Here is a 19181-nt window from a genome sequence, read left to right on the forward strand (position 1 = left end):
AGTTTGTAAGTATACTTTCATTTTACATCTTGATTCCTATTTTTATTGCATTGATTTAACCTTGTGTTTTGCAGTTTTGCATTTGTTTTGTTTTGGTTTCTTTTTTTTTTTTTTAATTGTTGTTGGTTTGTTTTTGTTTCTTGTGGTTTCTCTTGTTTTCCTTTCAAACCCCTGAACTGATTGCTTGGTGTGTAATGTACTAATCGGCTCTCTCTGAAACTCTCAGTATTGAGGGTGTGGGGACCTGACCTCTGCTACTATGCTAGAAGGGGAAAGGTTGCCAATTTTGAAAGCACATATATTCAGAGAGTAGAATATATTTCCTTTCCTCCTTTCTTGCCCTCTATTTCTCTCTCTTTCTTTGTTTCCTTCTTTTTTCCTTTTTTTCTTCTTTCTATAAACATATTATGTATACCTGCTTTTAAAACTTAAAAATGTCTTAGAAAGATGCCTCTTCCACAGCAGTAATGAACTGACTCTGTGTTTAAAAAAGAAATTACTTGTCTTAGGGACAAGTATGAATTATGAGGGTACATTCATATTTCCTTGTAAAGTAATAGAAATGATGAATTTTTTAAATCTATGAAAGGCTGTTCCTTTGATTTCAACTAGAAAGGAGTACTTCATCTTCTCCACTGTTCTCAATGGCTGGTTCCTGTAGCTTTCACGTAAAAGCTCTTATTCCTAACATCTATTTATGTATGACCTCATATGGGTGGGGGAAGAGATCTAAGATGGAAATGGCTTTAAGTTCATTTTCTATAGGGGGTGGTAACCTTAGGAGATATCTAGCTTGATTTTGAAATTTTTGTTAGGGGTCATTTTTGTAGTGGGGAATCTCGTATTTCCTGCCCCTCTTCTTCCTTTCTTTCTTTGGAAACTGGGGTGGGAGGATATGAAGAAAAAAATGTTTCAGGCTTTTACAATCCTTTAAAAACCACTTGATCCTTTTCTCCAAAATGCTGACTTCCTGTGCTGCATGAGGCATGTGTACCTTCTTCAAAGGAAAATTTCAAAATGATGCTAGCTATTGTTTCTAATGTCGGGAGAGCAGTGAGAAATTGCTAACTTTTCCAGTTGAGGTAGGAAGGTTTAACTTAGAGCAAATAGAGATGTTCAAGTAGCCGTTGAAAGCCTTGATATGGCCTTTTTACTCTCTCTGTGTTTCCCCTGTTTTTCTCCTTCCCTCATTTCATTGTGTTCTGCATCAAACCCCCTACATCCCTCAGAGCTGCGAGAAGGTTGGTGTGTTTTTTACTTTTTACCCACCTTACAAAACTATTAATTAAACCAATAACAAAGAATACAAATGAAATGAATGTAGCTGCATTGTGGCCTTCTTTTGGTTGATGTGATATTTTAGCAGAGAATGCCCAGGTCATGGCTTCTGGTGCTTGCTGGTATCTAATGGTCGTGCATGATGGGATAGAGAATGAGCCTGGGTGCATGGTAGTAAAACTGTAATTCCTAACACTGTGAGGTCTGGTGAACTTGGTCAGTGTTCCTGCTTTTCTCCCTACTCCCCCTTCTCCTGTCTCCAAACCTTATTATATGTCTAATTTCTGTTTATAAAAATGCCTGCTATCTAAGGAATGACTTCCTCCAGTGGCTCCCCAAGTCTAAGCATGAAGATTAATCTTTCCTCTGTGCCACTTTGGTTTTGAAATGTTCCTTGATACTACAAATTGGACATTGGCTCCTGCTTGCTTTGTGTAGCCTCTGTGAATTGGTTGATGAAGGCATGCTCTGTTTTCTTTAATTTTCCTATGCCTGTCATTCACTCATGAGGCCATCAGAAGAAGCCTTCTTGTCTCAACAGAGGTTCATCTAAATTTCAATTCAGCTTAAAAGGGTTCAGATGAAGAAATAATTTATTTTGCATTCTCTTATCATTTATTGGGAAGTGGGTTTTCTTTTGTTGTTTTATACTCCCCGCCACTCCAACCTATTCCCAAATCCTCCACCCCCACCTTGCACACTGGGTATTTAAGGCATGTTTTAATAATTAACTTCTTGATCCTCTAACCAAAGTACTTATGATTTATTGCTTAGGCTTTAAAAGTCTAAGAGGAAACCTGTTTCTCTCATGCCTTCTATCTCTAGCACCACCAACAAACACAGATACGCATATCTATACACAAAAATTAATTATCTAAAGCAGGACCACTGATCGGTTATTGCCTGAAAATTTTATTGGTGTTGTGTTTGCTTAAATATTAACTACTCTCTGTTATGCCCAGTTATGTGTTTTAGGTCAACTGCCCTTTATTATGAATGCTAGAAAAGTATGCTCAAATAGAAGCTTGTGTTGATTTCCCTTCGATGTGAACATAGTGGAATCCTGAATGTTAATTATCCAGCTTGTGTTCCCAGTTGGTCATCCTTACTCTTTGTTGCTTTATAACAGCATAAGCTTAATCTAATATCTCCTCTTTCTCAATCCTCTCCTAATTTGAATCCCAGTCTCAACCAGTCCCCCCTTATTCCTTTTTCCTCCCTTTCACTCTTCCTGTTTTCATATTATCTTTTCTACCATTTCTTATGTTTTATTTCACTTCTACCCACATCTTCACTGTCCTAAGCATGAGTCTCAAGATTCCCTCTTTTGCATGTCATGCATGACCAAATCCAGTATCCTTACTGGTTTTGCTTTGTTTTCTTCACCGGTGACTATATATATATATATCTATATCTATATATCTATATTTTCTATGTCCATTTCAGTGTTAGTGTGAGGTCTTGAGGCTGCATCCACTTTTGAGTCTGAAAGCAAATCAAATTGCACTTTCAGTGTACTGTAGGTGATGTGTTCCAGGGCTATGATGTGACAATGTGGTCCAGCACATTTATTCACATCAACTGGAAGTACGCAGCATTGAAGTTGGTTTTGGTACTCAACTCAAGCATGCTGTTGATCCTCCAGTTTCCTTCTTTGCATATACATGCATGCATATGTCTATATGCATGCATGTATATGTTTCTGTGTTTTATCTTATGCATGGTGTTTGTGTTAGTATGTAGTTAGTCACGTGGGGCCCTAGTAGGTCTGAATCGACTTTTGTATGAATGTGTCTAAGATATCAAAAAGTAAACATGAATTTTATTTTTGTGTGTGTGCAGACACCATACTTGTATGATCTGTATTATATATATATATACTTTTTTTTGCTTTGTTTCTTGAAAATCAAAATATGTTTAAATTGTTTAATTGTGTCTGTACAGTGCATGTCATGTGTTTAATAACTATCTTTCCTCTCTTCCTTTATACCTTATTATCTTTTTGTGTGTTTTGTTCCAGTTCGCCGGGTTCCACCAAGATTTTCTATCCCACCTACTAATCATGAAATTATGCCAGGCGGGAGTGTTAATATCACCTGTGTTGCTGTGGGGTCACCAATGCCATATGTTAAATGGATGCTAGGGGCAGAAGATCTGACACCTGAAGATGACATGCCAATAGGGCGAAATGTCCTAGAACTAAATGATGTAAGGCAGTCAGCAAATTATACTTGTGTTGCTATGTCAACACTTGGTGTCATTGAAGCAATAGCACAGATTACAGTCAAAGGTAGGTGAAATGCATGTGCTTGTGCTTTGTGTCTGCATTTTATGTGTTATTTGTTTACTAGAGATGGCAATTTAGAAAAAAAATAACTTCTAAACATATTCTTTCTCTGCTTTTTGGCTAGGCAAAACATATCTCTAAATATATTTCCCACCTAACTAATAACCCCTATCACTTATTTGAAATTTAAATAACTGTCCTCATAATTAAAAAAATTTTCTTTTCATATATAATGCTTTTGATAACATACTTTTGTACTATAAATGTCTGAGAAAGAAAAAGAGGGAGAACTGAATCAATATGGAATAAAATCATGTAAATCCTTTAAAATAAAAATCTAGAAATAACAGTTGTTTTCCATATTATCTCCCTTGAGATGTTACTAGATTGACAAGTAAAGAGTGTTATCTTTATGTAATCCTAAATATAGTCTGTTTTTAGTATCCAAGGCTTAGTATAGTGCCTAGTTTGTGTATTAGGTACTTAATAAATATTTTTAATTGGTTATTGAAGTAATGGTAATTTGTTTTCATCCATTATCTATATCAGTGATGGTGAACTTTTTAGAGATGGAGTGCTGGGCCTGGCCCCCCTCTCCCTTACCCCAGACCGGGGAAGGAGGAAGTACTCTCATTGCTGGGCAGGGGAGGGTGGATGGGTAAAGTGAGGAATGTCCTCAGGTGCATGGAGAGGGGGAGGAGAACAGCTCCTCCCAGAGTCCCAATGGCTTTCCAGCAACTAACTTTGGTGGGCAACAATAGGCATGCCAAGAGAGGGCTATGCGTGCCCTTTTTAGCATGTGTATCCAAGGTTTGCCATCACTGGTCTATACAATTCATGAACATACTTTCATTTGGGGATAAAAAGAAACATTGTTACTTCTGTGTTTCTGATGTGTGTCTCTTTAACTTACTTTGGACATTCCCTATATCTTGACAATTTTTTTCTCCTAGAAACTACATCATAAATGATTTTAAAGTATTTTTCTAAAAAGACAATGATAAAATGGGGGGTAACATTCCCAGCCCAGCTATCAGCATCAGATAAAGCACAGTGATAGTCAACAATTCCATAAAAAGAAAAATACATTGGAAATCCCTATAATAATTCAAAACAGCTACATTATTCTGTAACTCCCCTAATATAGATGTAAAGATATATATTATACAAATTATATGAGGTACCTCGTCATACTCTAATATGCATATATATATATCATATTACTATATCTCAGACATAAACATGTTGAAATGAATGTTGACCAAAACTATATTAAATGTTTAATTATGATTTTACATATATTCCAAGAATTGAGAAGGGATTTTATAATTCCAGGCTTTCCTCTTCCTCCTCTTCATCATTGTCATCTTCATCTGTGGGTTTGAAACCTTGCTCTGCTATTTATTACCATTGCAGCCCTGATTCAGTCTCTTTTACCTCTTTCAGCTTTAGTTTCCTCATCTGTAAAATGGAGAAATTAAATTAGATGATCTCTGTAACTCCTTCCAGTTCTTATATTCTATGTTCATACTCCCCTCTTATCTCATCCTTTCATCCTTAAGCCTTGTTCTTGTGAAAATAACTTTGGTAAATTTCATATGACATTTTGATACCAAGAAATGTGTATTTTTCTGCTAATTAATTTCTCCCCCCCCCCTTTTTTTTAAAGCCTTGCCCAAGCCTCCAGGAACTCCTGTAGTGACAGAGAGCACAGCAACAAGCATTACCTTGACGTGGGACTCGGGGAACCCTGAGCCAGTTTCTTACTATATTATCCAGCACAAACCTAAAAATTCTGAGGAAGCTTATAAAGAAATTGATGGGGTGGCAACAACACGCTATAGTGTTGCTGGCCTAAGCCCCTACTCTGATTATGAATTCCGGGTGGTTGCCGTCAATAATATTGGACGTGGTCCACCCAGTGAGCCTGTCTTAACTCAGACCTCAGAGCAAGCACCTTCCAGTGCCCCTCGTGATGTGCAGGCTCGAATGTTGAGTTCAACCACCATTTTGGTTCAATGGAAAGAACCTGAGGAACCCAATGGGCAGATCCAAGGCTATAGAGTTTATTACACGATGGACCCCTCTCAGCATGTCAACAACTGGATGAAACACAATGTTGCAGATAGTCAAATCACCACTATTGGGAACTTAGTGCCACAGAAAACCTACTCTGTGAAAGTTTTGGCTTTTACCTCAATTGGCGATGGTCCCCTTTCAAGTGACATTCAAGTCATCACTCAGACAGGAGGTAAGCTTGCAAGGGGATACAAGAACACCCCCTTTTCTTTATTTTCTTAGGAGCAGATATTGACTAGGCCAGGTTTTTTTGTTTGTAACTTTTCTGGGAATTATTCTTTAGCCCTTTACTGGGAGATATACTACATTTAGACTATAGTTTGTGTTCACATTTCATTATCTGCATTATCTCTGAATTTTCAAATGATTTTTCAACATGATATCAAGGTATTTAAATATAAAATAAGATTCTGTCTAAATCAAGAAGAATTTGAGACAAGAGAATTTAGATAATTTTTGGATTTGAAAAATACATTTATTTCTAAATTTCTCAATGTTTAAGACAAAAAAATAAGCTCACAATGTTACAGATTTCAATTTCTGACAAGAGAAGGCATAGACATTGGTTTTTAGAAAAATTATCTTCTTGGAATTAAATTGAAGCAGGGATTTAATAGATTCATTGAATGGCCTTGTGAACAATATCTTCAACCACTGTTTTACGGGATCTATAGAAACAGTTTAAACAAACAGATGTTATATTTATCTTTTATAAAAGCCAAGAGTGTATTGTTAAAATTAGACTTCATTTAAAGGCTCTTATTAGTGGGCCTGAGATAATAGAATAAAAGCAACTCAAGTATGAGGACTGTGTCTTAATTATTTTTTTATATCTTCTCCAGTGCCTTGCACTATAATGTTTAATCTTTAATGAACTAATGAGTGAAAGAATGAATAAATGTGCAAATGAAAGAATATTTCAAGTAACTTGTAAATATACAAAGGCAGAACCTGGAGAATTCAATTAAGAAGATAGCATATATATTAGATTTTCTCTCAGTATTAAGAATTTCAAACAGGGACTAATACTCATTCAATAATTAGAGTCTCTAAAAAGTGCTGGAAGTTCAAGTGGCTACTGTGAAAATTAAAATGAGAACTATGAGCTCTAAAAATTATATATGTTACTTAGATAATCTTTTATATACATTGTCTTATTTGATCCTAAGAAGAAGATATTATAGGTATTAATATTCCAGTTGTGCAGATAAGAAAATTGAGATTGTGAGGTCAAATAATTTATCAGAAGTCACACAAGATACAAGGTTTAAACTCAATGCTCCTTTGACTCTATATTTAACAGTTAATCTTTCTAATAAACTGCACTGTGTCTCCTTTAGATCCTATATTAGAGAGAGTCTGAACTTAATTCCCTTTAGAAACTATAAGATCAGAGACTAATTTTGATAATATTATAATATTCATGAATATAATTTGCCATTTACTTATTGATCTTTAATGGTGATTGAATGTAATGTTCATATATATATATACTTGTTCAGTTACTTATTTTGGATTTGATTTGTTTGTGGCATTGGGGGACTTGAAATTTATTTTTGAAGTCTTATTTATAACACCTGCTGTTCTACCTGTTGCTTTTATTAATAGTTGCAATCATTTTATCACTCTAGTAGGTATACATTCCTTCTGTGTTTCTTCTATATGCCATAACTATATACTTTGGTTGACGTGGGCCCCTATACATTTGTCAGTTTCTTCAGAATTTATTTCATTTTTCTGGTTATGACATGGATGCTAGAAACAGATTGTTGATTGTATGGAATTTTGTAATTTTTAAGGGAAGGTATGTTTTATAAATATTAGTCAAATATCAATTTCTTCTGATGCTGCCAGGATTTCAGTAATTTCAGTATTTCTAGGTTTTCCCTTATATTCCATTCTTCTGCCTCAATATCCCCCTTGTACAGCTATCAATTCAGAAATAAAATGACTTTCCAAATAATAATCTTTTTATTATCATGTGGCAGAAATGGCATAACGATGATGAAACTTTTCTCTAGGGTGTTATTTACCTTAAAGTTTTTTCCCCCTTGGAAATAAATATTAAACAATATTTTATGTTTTCTTGGTCATTAAATAGTAGCATTTGAAGAAAAATTTAAAAATATATATATGTATATATAAAGCCCTTTACTGAGAGCAGGATTATAAGGGAAACAAGATACTTCTTCTAGGTTAAACTCATCACCTCTAATCTCATCACCATGCTGCTAACTCAAACCTTGACTGATACCACCATCTCCTGCAGCCTTCTCTCCTTTTATTGAAGAGGGCTGGAGGATGGAATACTAAACTCATCCAGATACTTTCCTTTTTAGAGAGCAAAAACTAATCTCTGTAATAACTCTTTCTCTGCTTGGCTTCAGCACCAGCAAATAAGATACTTCCACTCTAAGGGTACTTACTCTCTCATCTCTGTGCCATTCCCTCCACCCTGCTTCCTGCCTCCTTCTGTGTGTTGCTTTGCCTAATTAGATTATGAGATTCTTGAGGGAAGAGACTATCTTTTTATTAATTCTATCTCTAACACCTAGGACTATACTTCACACATAGTATGTGCTTAATAAATATTTAATGAATATTGGATATATATTGCTGGAACTATGTAATATTTGTAAGATCATTTTAAAGTGAGAATTTTATAAGTGGAATTTAGTTTCTCAACTTCAGCTCCATTTGTACAGGTCTATATTTGGCTTGAGGACAGCTAGATGATGTAGTAGATAGAACGCAGGGCCTAAAGTCAGGAGATGGTGAGTTGAAATCCAACCTCAGACACTTAGCTATGGGGCTATAGGCAAGTCACTTAATCTCGTTTGCCTAAGTTTCCTCATCTGCAACATGGGCTGCAAACCATTCTACTGTCTTTACCAAGAAAATTCCCAGTGGATTCATGGAGTGAAACATAACTGACCAAAAAAAAATCTTTTTTTTGGCTTGTGCCCATTCATCTTACTTTTAAATGAAGGAGACCTGAGCTTTAGTAAGTGAATGTGTTCTTCTTCTCACTTATCCTAGAAGTTCTATATATTTCTGACGTAAGCTTGAGGCTAGAAAAACAGTTTAGATATTCAATATAGGCAAAATTCTGCATGGAATGCTAGATATGCTGTTGGAAAAAAATTGACATCTAACTGGACATAAATTACCAAAAAAAGTATATAAATGAAATTAAAACAATCTAGGATAAAATGAAATAAAAATAAGTAATAAGCATGATATCTAATGACTGGGATTGGGGGCAAATTTTCCTCTTGGAGCATTAAAGCACACATAATATAATTAATTGTCTCTGTAGCCACAATATTTGGCACAGAATTCAGTTGAACTGTGATGAATACCACTTTGTGTCATGATGGTGGTATAAACCTGGAAAGCCTGATGTCCTTGGAAGCCTTTGCATTTCTACAAGCATTATGATCATTAGGGAAGAAAATGTTTGAGAATTTAAAAATAAATCCCATTCATTTCACAGCTGTTTCTAGTATTTTCTTTTTTGGCTTTTTTCCCCCCTTGTAAACATCAGTTTCTCATGCATTTGATTTGAATATGTCAGAATGGTTCCATGAGATGAGCCTTCTTTAATTGAAGTCTCCCTTTCCAGGAAGTCTTGAGTAATTCCATCATCTGGATGAAGATGAGACAGAGATTCATTCATCTTTGTAAAAAGAAACTAAATACTGAATTTAAAAAGAAAAAAATAATAGTGTGGTACACAGTGATCATAGAGTGCAGAGCCATGGATGATAATGATTTGGTTTAAAGTGTCATTAAACTAAATTGTCTGGTGAAATGCTTAAAAGGATTTAGATGAGTTTGGGGAACCCACTCACATTTTAGTTAAAGATACTGTCAAGTATCTTGCTACCAATATTTTAATTTACTTCTTAAAAGGAATACAATGTTTAACCTAACTCCACATACTCTAATGTTCAATTCTTATAAAAATAATGTACAGTGGTAGAATGAGGGTCTTAGGAATTGCCTCAAAAGAGTGAGAAAATTCAATTCATTTTAATAATAATTTCTCAAATGCTTTATGTGTACAAGTCACTGAGTTAGGCTCTAGCGATACAGTTTTTTAAAAAAAAAAAAAGCAGAGGAAGAATTTTGTTAGCCCTCTAGAATAAGAAATTGAGACTGACTAGTTATTTTATTGTCCAAGACGGATTAAGAGTGAAACAGAAACAGTATAAATAATTAAAAAGTAATTAGATTTCCAAGGTGTTTTCACTCAGCTATTTAATTTTCTATTAACGTTAGAAGGGGAGTATTTAACAAGCAAGTTTTATCTTGATAGTTACCTATTAATAAGATGCATATGACACATTTACTGCTATACTATATTTCTATTTGGTGTGATACAGCTTTTATTACATGTCATCCTTTCACTTCAACAAAGATTTCTTAAGTACAAAGCACTCTTTTGCCTGTGAGATGAAAAATGATACCATCTCTCCCTTCAAAAAACCTACGATCTAATATTGTGGGTTTGGGACAGAGAGGGTAGAAGCTAGGGCACTCTGAGGGATATGAAAGGCACATAATTAAATTTAATACAAAATGCCCATAGGGAAAAAATGAAGAGAACTAGGCAAAAGACTATTAGAAAATTTAAAGAAGGAAATTTTATGTTCTTCCTTATAAAATGGGAGGTGAAAATACACCAGGGAAACCATATAAGTGAATGTTTCTGGGCATGTCTTTGTGCATAAACAAGAGTACTGATGCACCAGATTTATGACTTTTTATCACAATTGTGCAGATCTCCAAATATTAGACTCTTAGTGATACCCTGCTTTTTGCTCCTATTGCCTTTTCCTTTTGGAACAAACTATATTCCTTTGGCTTTCCCATTTTTTTAGCTTGTTTATGTTTCCCTTTATTCTCCCTCCTTGATGTTTTATATTCTTTTATCTCCTCTCTGGCTGAATGATTAAGTTAGGTCACCCACTGGGCAGATACTTTCCAAAAAATATAGATACCCTATTCAAAAAATACTTTCCTGAGGCATCAAATTAATGAGAATTTTAAGGCCTATAAAAGAAAAAAAAAAGATAGCGTAGGAAATTGGAAATAGGCATTCCTGTTAGTCTTAAGCTTAAGCACTTAAACAGTATATACACCTTTGAAATAAATTGATTTAAACAATGAAAATAAAGTGATGACACATCAGAAGGACTCCTAAAACTCATTCTTACATACTTTTTCAGTCACTTAATTTTTTTAAGAAGAAACATTTTAATAGGTCTGTCAACTGTTATATTCATGGAAAAATTATTTAAATTATCAAAATTAATTTGAAAACTGTCCTCATCCCCTGATCTGTTTTGAATATGTTGTCTAATTCAAAGCATCTAATGAGTAATATAGGGAATTCTGTCCCTCCTCAGTTTCCTCATTTGTAAAATGGAGATGACTGGATTGCATGATCTCTAAGGCCCCATTCAGCCTTTAATTTATGATCTTTTGTTATTATGAGGCCTATCTTACCCTAAAAACATCTTAGCAAAAAGATGAGAATAATTTCCTTATAAATATTAGTGAATGGATGTAAAATTAATGAATAAATACAGACCCACACTGAAAGTAGTTAAATGGGTAATATGAGAGTTCAGGTTCTAGATGTTACCAGGATCAGTAAAGGCTTCCTGTAAACGATGGTTCCCAAGCTATGGATTAGAAAGGAGGGAAACTGTCACATGGAAGTTAGGAAGAAGTGTATTCTAGTTGTGGAATAGTGTAAAGACAATGAAATAGGATATGAAGTAACCTAAGTGAGGAACAGAAAGACCAGTTTGGCTGATTGCTGAGTGGGGAGAGAACATATTTATATTAATATAGATTATTAATATTTTTGTGACTGATGTTGGATTAAAGGAAAAGATTATTGTTTAGGAGTCTAATTAAGCTCCTAAAAACAGCATACTACTTGTGTATTAGACTTGGATTCCAGAAAATCCTGTCTCTGCTTCCTTCAGGCTCGGCACTCATGATAAGTTCCCTTAACTTCTCTGACATCAATTTTATCGTTTGTAAAAAAGAAATAATATTCATACTGCCTCCTGACTTTCTAACGTTTATGTGGAGCAATCCCCCTTGAAAACCTTTAAAAAGTTCACCATTCAATTCAATTTTAAAAATCTTTAGTAATTATTTAGTTCTATACTAGTGAGGTATCAGAAAAAAAAAAGTGGATAAAAATTGCCTCTACTTATGAGGAAATCCTAGATCACTGGTGATAGTGGTGACAATGGAGATTTCAAGGATTTCATGTAGAGAGTAAATAAAAAATATATACTGTACAAAATAAACTCTGGTAGAGTTGGGAACCATGTTAACTGATGGTAAGGGTGGGGATCAGTTGGGGAAATAAATGTGCACAAAAGACTTCCTGGAGAAAGTAGAACTTAAGTCTCTAAGAAGGCTATGGATTCCAGGAGATAGGGGTGAGGGAGAGAATGTGTTCTCACTATGGAGAAAAACCTATGTAAAAGCATAAAAATAAGAGATCAGATGTTCACGAAAATTGTAAGTAAGCCAGCTCGTCTAGAACAATGAGTGAATGAGACAGTCGTGTGATATAAGATAGGTTGGAGTTAGACTACGAAAGGCTTTAAAACAAAACAATGTTTTTTTTTTCTAGTGGAAAAAGGGAGCAACTGGAGTTTTTAAGCAGAGGAGTTACATGGTTAGATTTGTGCTTCAGGAATATGAATTTTGTAATATATTGAGGATATGAGAGATAACAGTCTTGGACTAGAGAAACCAATTGGGAAGTTATTAGTGTTGTTCAGGCACAAAATGGCAAGAACCAGGGCTAGGGTTGTGGTCTTGCATAGAGTGTAAGGGGAAAGTGTGAAAGATCCCATGGTAATAAAATCAACAAGCATTGACAAATAAATGTGAGAGATATAAGGGAACAAAGACCTGGGGATTGACTGGAGTAAACTTAGTCACTCAGTATGAACTTGAGTGATTGGAAATATGGTGATGTTCCCAACATATATAGGGAAATTAGGAACAGAGGTACATTTAGGGAAGTGATAATAAACTGTGTTTTGTACATGTTAATGATGGGATGCCTATTAGGACATCAGGGTGCAGATTTCCAATAGATTCTGATGTTGTGATTGGAGTTCAGGAAAGCAGAGCTAAAGTATCTGCATAAATATATGAACCTAGAGAAGTTGTCTCTAGCTTTCTTATGGTCTACTTAATTAAATATTAATGAAGTTATTAATTAGTTGTGTTTGCTGAAGGTCCATAATCGGTGAAGTAATCTAATTCTACTCTTCTCTTGCATAATTAAGTGGAGGCAATAACATTTAAAGTGAAATGATTCTAGTATTGTTTATATTTTAGAATTGCTTAGGGAATGGAAAAGAAAAGATATACCAAAGTTCAGTTTATTTTAGCATGAATTACCTGCTCCTCCCTACATTATAATTTATTGCAAGATCAGGGTAGTTATCCTTAGGTTACTTAATAGATATTATTTTGGTCATTGAAATATGGTGCAAAACTTATAATTGGATTTGGAAATATTTCCATATTTGCAAGGAATAGAAACAGGGGAAAATGTCTTTTCTCTTAGGTATAAACAGATGCTTGTAATTGTGTCTAATATTGATAGCTCACATATACTCCTATATCCCTATTAGACTGTAAATTCCTTGAGGGCAAGCACTGTCTTTGGCTTCTTCTTGTATCCCTAGTACTCAGCAGAGGGCTTTGCATGTAGAAGGCAATTAATAAATATTGATTGATTGATTAACGACACTTCTTAGAACCATTACCTGTACCTTGGACAAACTGTTGGCTTCTAGAGAGGAGGCTTGGTTCCTATCATTATTTTTACCTTCTTCACCATACCTGGAACAGTCTTTTGCACCCAGTGACTAGCATATTGAATCAAATTTTCACAACAGATTTAGAAATGCTAAAAAAGTCAAAAGTTCTATAGAAAGAGAGGGTATTACTACTAACATATATTGGTGAGTGATGATGGTAGGTTGTATTCTCTGATCTACTTCTACCCTACCCCATGATCTCAAGCCTTACTTAAACCAGATGGATTATTGGTTCCTTTCTAGCTCTGAGCTAGATTTGATGAGGATGCTAATGAATATCGCCTTCCCTCTTTTTTAGTACCAGGCCAGCCACTAAACTTCAAAGCAGAACCTGAATCTGAAACCAGCATTTTGCTTTCTTGGACACCCCCACGCTCTGACACCATTGCTAGCTATGAGCTGGTTTACAATGATGGGGACCATGGAGAAGAGGTAGGTGATGAAGAGCTTCTTTTATGAATGTGTCCTTGCAGAAGTACTTTGATATTTGATATTTATTTCAATGCCCTATTGTGTTAGAGAACTGCAGAATAAAAAGATTCTCTTGAAGCCTTGAATATAGGGGTTTTTAACCTTGATTATGCTAGGGACTTCTTTGGAAGTTTAATAAAATCTAAGGACCCCTTTTCAGAATAATATTTTAAATTCCTAAAATAAAATACATATCACAAAAGAAATCAATTATATTGAAATATAGTTATCAAAATATTAAGGAGGGGCATCTAGGTGTCTCAGTGAATGAGAGTCAGGCCTAGAGATGGGAGGTCCTGGATTCAAATCTGGCCTCAGATATTTCCTTGCTGTGTGATCCTGGGCAAGTCACTTAATCCCCATTGCCAGCACTTACCACTCTTCTGTCTTAGAACCAATATGCAGTAGTGATTCTAAGATGGAAGGTAAGGGTTTTAAATATATATATATATAATGGAAAATAGTTCATAGTACCCAGATAAAAATCTTTGCATTAAAGAATACCTGATTTGTATAAGGTATCTTTTAGACTCCTTTGCAGAATCTGCATATTGCATTTTGTAGGGGCTATTTGCATTGTGATTAGGAGAAAGAGGTGGATATGGGGTTAAATGACCAGATTTGAATCTCAATCATTTCCTCTTTAGGACCTGAGTTTCCTTATCATAGAAATAAAAATGTTGAACTATTTACATAATCTCTAGGTTCTCTTCTGATTTCCAAACCGGAGGTTCTTAAGTGTGTATCTGTGAACTTTCAAAATAACATTTTGATATCTATATTTCAATATATTCATTTTCCTTTTAAATGTTTTTTTATTTCATTTTATTCATTTGCAAACATTTTTAGATAGAGTCCAGAGACTTCACCAGACTGTCAAAGGGGATCTAGGACACATGAAAGGTTAAGAACTTCTGTTCTAGATCCACTAATATTCTTATTCACATCTCATCATTGCAAAATGTCATTAGTAAAATTGTACAAATTGAGAGGCCTTAAATGAATTTTCATCTCTTTCAATCAAACCTCAGATTATGCAGTTGCTTAACTCATAAAAATCCGTATTTTTATAAGAATGTAAAACAAACTTTGAACGAAGAAAATATTTGTCCTTAATCAGAGCATTATGCCCAGAAGTAGGCCCTATATTTTAGGAAGGAGGGTGACAAACAGAAGTGATGATGTTGATTGGCCCATAGACCATACCATATAGAGAGAAACTAAGTGATAGCTGGAGACATGGGCCTTGTAGAGGAAAAGATATAAAAGAGACACAATTATGTTTTCTAATATTTGCAAATTTTTCATATGGTCAAGAGATTACACATTTTCTATCTTGATCCACATAGTAGAACTAGAAATTGCTGTGTATGGGATGGGTATGGAGGATGGTGAGTTAGGGGAGGGATTTCTTGAGGAATTGCAAGGGCTTGATGCAAGGAAAACTTTCTGACAATTAACTTTATTGAAAAGTGGAATGGTTTGCATCAAGAAGTAATGGATTTCTCATTGCTGGATATTTCCAAAAAGAGACCAAATGACCATTCATCAATATATGTTGTATAGAGGTTTCCTATTCAGGTATAGTGATAGCTAAATGACTTATGAGTTCCCTTCTAATTATAAGATTATGTAATTCAGAGATAGCTGAGCAACAGATTAACCAGCAGTGCCACTTATCTGAGATAAGGAAATTCAAATAAGTTTCCAAAATTGTCTGGTACAAGGCATAAGAGAAGGACTTGAACTGAGTAATAGTAAGAATGAGAAAATGAAAAACAAGGAATCATGACAGAAATTTTTAGGGCTTGGAAATTGTGAAATAAACTAGAAATTGAATTTGTCAAAAAGAAAATTGGGAGGACTTTAGAATAAATTGATGATTTGTGCTGAAGGAAGAGGAGCAAAGGAGAGGGAGAAAATGAAGTTCCTAAGGTATGAATGGAAGTTGAGGAGACAAGTTAAGTAAGAGAGGATACAAGGTGAGATAGTAAAAGATAAGTGGTTAATAAAACCAGTTCAAGGTGCTAATAAGGTGAAAAAAGCTGCTAATGATATGGGGAAAGTGAGTTTGAAGAACTTCAAAAGCCATTTATCATAGCAGATTTCTAGGAGAGGTTTTGACAAAAAATTTTGAAGGCCTGAGGATCTTATTTCCGAGAATTAATTTTTGCCATAGCTAAATGTTATAGGAGTTATAGGAACTCAAAATGGAGTTTCCTCAAGAAAGAGAAGGCTAAAGGGGAGAGGCTCAAGAAACTATCTCTAGCTCTTGGGTTATCAGCAACAATGGAATGTTCCTTTAAAAAAATATTTTTAAAAAAGTCCTACAAGGAGGAAAATGCATCTGAAAGTCCCAGGATAATTCTGACTTGTATCAAGAGCTTGTTGGAGATTATAAGAATGAGAAGTGGAAGAGAAAGAAGAATAGGCAGAATTCTGTCTGAAAAAAAATGTCATGATTACACAAAGTATGAAAATCAACAATAACCAACTTGAAAATATTAAAAGGAAATTAAAAAGTTAGTTCAACAACTATTATTGAACATCTACTCTTATTAAAGGAAATTATATTTTTTGCCTCAACTCAGAACACCTACACGTCTATATAGAAATTTTCATAGTGATATGCTTAATTCTAAAGTCTGACACATTACGTGTATACTATCATAGCAGTCAATCACACAATTTCCAGGTATAGAAAATATTCAGGAGAGTTTAAAGCCATATCTTAGCAGAGATTATCTAGAGTCAGCATATGGTCATCTGAAGACAGAATAGACCCCTATGCCTTGCTTTTTACTAGATGATATTGTTTCAATTAATTTGAGTAGACAGTGATGCAATTCGTCCTTGCTTGGTTATATAGACCCTTGCCTTTCAAAGGTTTAGTATCGTTATTATTTCCAGTATTACATTCTTTGTCATACACTTTGGGAGTTTTGATGAGATCATCAGCCATGCTCTCAAATAGCCATTGCCCCAGGAAATGTGCTAAAACACATTTATTTGAATCTTAATGAATACATCCAAGTTCTGTTATTGCTTACCCTCAGCAACGGATTCCCATCGAGCCGTCTACATCTTACCGGCTTCAAGGGCTGAAACCCAACAGTTTATACTATTTCCGCCTTGCTGCCCGCTCTCCACAAGGCCTGGGTGCCTCCACGGCTGAAATATCGGCCAGAACCATGCAGTCAAGTAGGTGTCTCTCTTTGCTTATTCTTTTCTTTGTGCCATGGTGATGGTCTTTAAGAAAGAAAACAGAAGAGTTTATGAGAGATAGTGTGAAGGTTAGGAAGTAACTAATGAGATAAAAATAAAAAGAACTATCTCTGCAGGTGTTTTGAGCTTTTCAAAGTTATAATGGACCAAATTTCTCCACTTCCCATGTTTCCTAAATGAAAAGACTTTCGGTAAAATCAGCACAAAAGTCCATGTTTTTAGAAATGTGTTAGAGGAGTCCAGGAGGTTTTTAATTTTATCAAAAGGATGACTTTTGACTATTTGTACAATAGTAGCATTTAAAATGAATTTGAATGAATGACATGCAAGATATATAAATATAACAAGTTAAAGTTGTAGCTAAAGAAAGCACCTTTAGTTTTCAGGTATAGATGAAATTTTCACTTTCTTAATAAAAATGTATTTTACATATATGTGAAGAAAATTCAGTTCCACTTTGTGAATAATTGTGTATATAATACATATATTGGAATTTAAAATATCACCATAAAGTCTATAATTGAACTACAGAATATCAGCAGTATTTGCTTTAGATTCATAATTCCTAAATATTCTTTTTTTTCTTAGGTGGAAATTTACTCTTATAGTTGTTTTCAGGATAGGGTCTCATTTAGGACTGTCATTCCAAAATCTAGCCATCCACCTATCTACTTTTATGAATTGGTTTAATGTCATCAATACAATTAACTTTTTTCCCAATAATGATGAAATTAAAATTTCTTTCCTTTTATTTGAAAGAGGCTTAAGAAGTTGACGTACCTGAAACATATCAGTATCATCTTACATAATCCTTTATACATTATCATCTGAGTAGTATATGTATATGACAAATAGGCCTTTTTTTAATTTTTAAGGTGAATGTTATTAACCTAATTCAAGGAGTTTCTTAATAAAAATGGGATTTATCTCATAATAAAAGGTGGTTTTTGTGCCTAAGCAAATCCTCCACCATTTTTCATACACACCAGAAACATTTTAGGCTTACTGAGTGGAATCACTTGTATTTTTCAATCAAATCATCATCATATTAACAGTCTAAGAATAATGTTGATTAATCCATTGAATATTATTTGATTAAAGATATTTCCTCTTCATTAAAACAAAGAATGAAAATAAAAGCTACTTCAGTGTCTCTGCCTCGAATTTCAGGCAAAATAATAAATACAGTAGAAGATATTTTTTTTAAAATCAGGTATTGAGTTAAAGTAAGTGCTATATGGTTCAATAGGACAGTTTTTCATAGTTTTCAAATCTCAGTTTACACATTAAGATGTAATAAATGTTTGTAAGAAAAATCAAAGCTATTACCAGTCTTTCTGATGTTTGAAATGCTGCTGAAAATTTCCTCCTGAAAATTATAGCAGGAAGTCCAGAAGTGATTTTATATAATATAAAATGGAGCATAAATTTTTAAAGGAAATTAGAAATCAATCCTGACTTAAGTGAATAACTTAATTTAAAATGCATAACAATATCTAAGAATACCTAAATAATTTGAGAAATTATAGCCACCGAAAAATTTAAAATCACTGATATATAATTCAAGTTAATTTGTAAATTTTCTTCTAAATTTTCCAAAGTGTAATATTTTAACTCTACATTAATTGAAAAGAGGTACAAATTCTTTTTAAGTTTCTGGGCTAAAAAGGCAAAAAAATGAAGAAGGATAAGATCAGTGACTTTCGTTTGTATTTATAGCAGACTTCATGTTAAGAGCTTTTTTTGCTATAAAAATTAGGATTTGAATGCATAATAAAGATCCCGAGTCATTCCAGGGGAAATCAAAGGCCGACACACTGACACAGTTAAAACAGGAAAGTCAAATGGCAACATCCTTTATCCCCCACTGACTTCCTTTTTAACTAGTGGATTCTACTTGTTCTTTGTCCTTAGGGCAGCAATGTTAGCTCTAACAATCTCTCCTTTAAGGATCTTACTTAGAAAGT

At 34.2% G+C, this 19181-nt stretch overlaps 1 protein-coding gene across 1 annotated transcript in view; it reads left to right on the forward strand.

Moving 5' to 3' along the window:
- The window catches only part of PTPRD (protein tyrosine phosphatase receptor type D), a 610060-nt gene that overhangs the window by 383938 nt on the left and 206941 nt on the right, over positions 1–19181 (forward strand). Inside the window, exons 9-13 of the mRNA XM_044656609.1 lie at positions 1230–1241; positions 3299–3568; positions 5235–5816; positions 13817–13950; positions 17046–17190. Of these exons, the coding sequence (XP_044512544.1) occupies positions 1230–1241; positions 3299–3568; positions 5235–5816; positions 13817–13950; positions 17046–17190 (1143 nt within the window). The remainder of the gene's footprint in view (positions 1–1229; positions 1242–3298; positions 3569–5234; positions 5817–13816; positions 13951–17045; positions 17191–19181) is intronic.

The sequence above is a fragment of the Gracilinanus agilis genome, chromosome 1, assembly GCF_016433145.1.
Source record: "Gracilinanus agilis isolate LMUSP501 chromosome 1, AgileGrace, whole genome shotgun sequence".
Classification (NCBI taxonomy): domain Eukaryota; kingdom Metazoa; phylum Chordata; class Mammalia; order Didelphimorphia; family Didelphidae; genus Gracilinanus; species Gracilinanus agilis.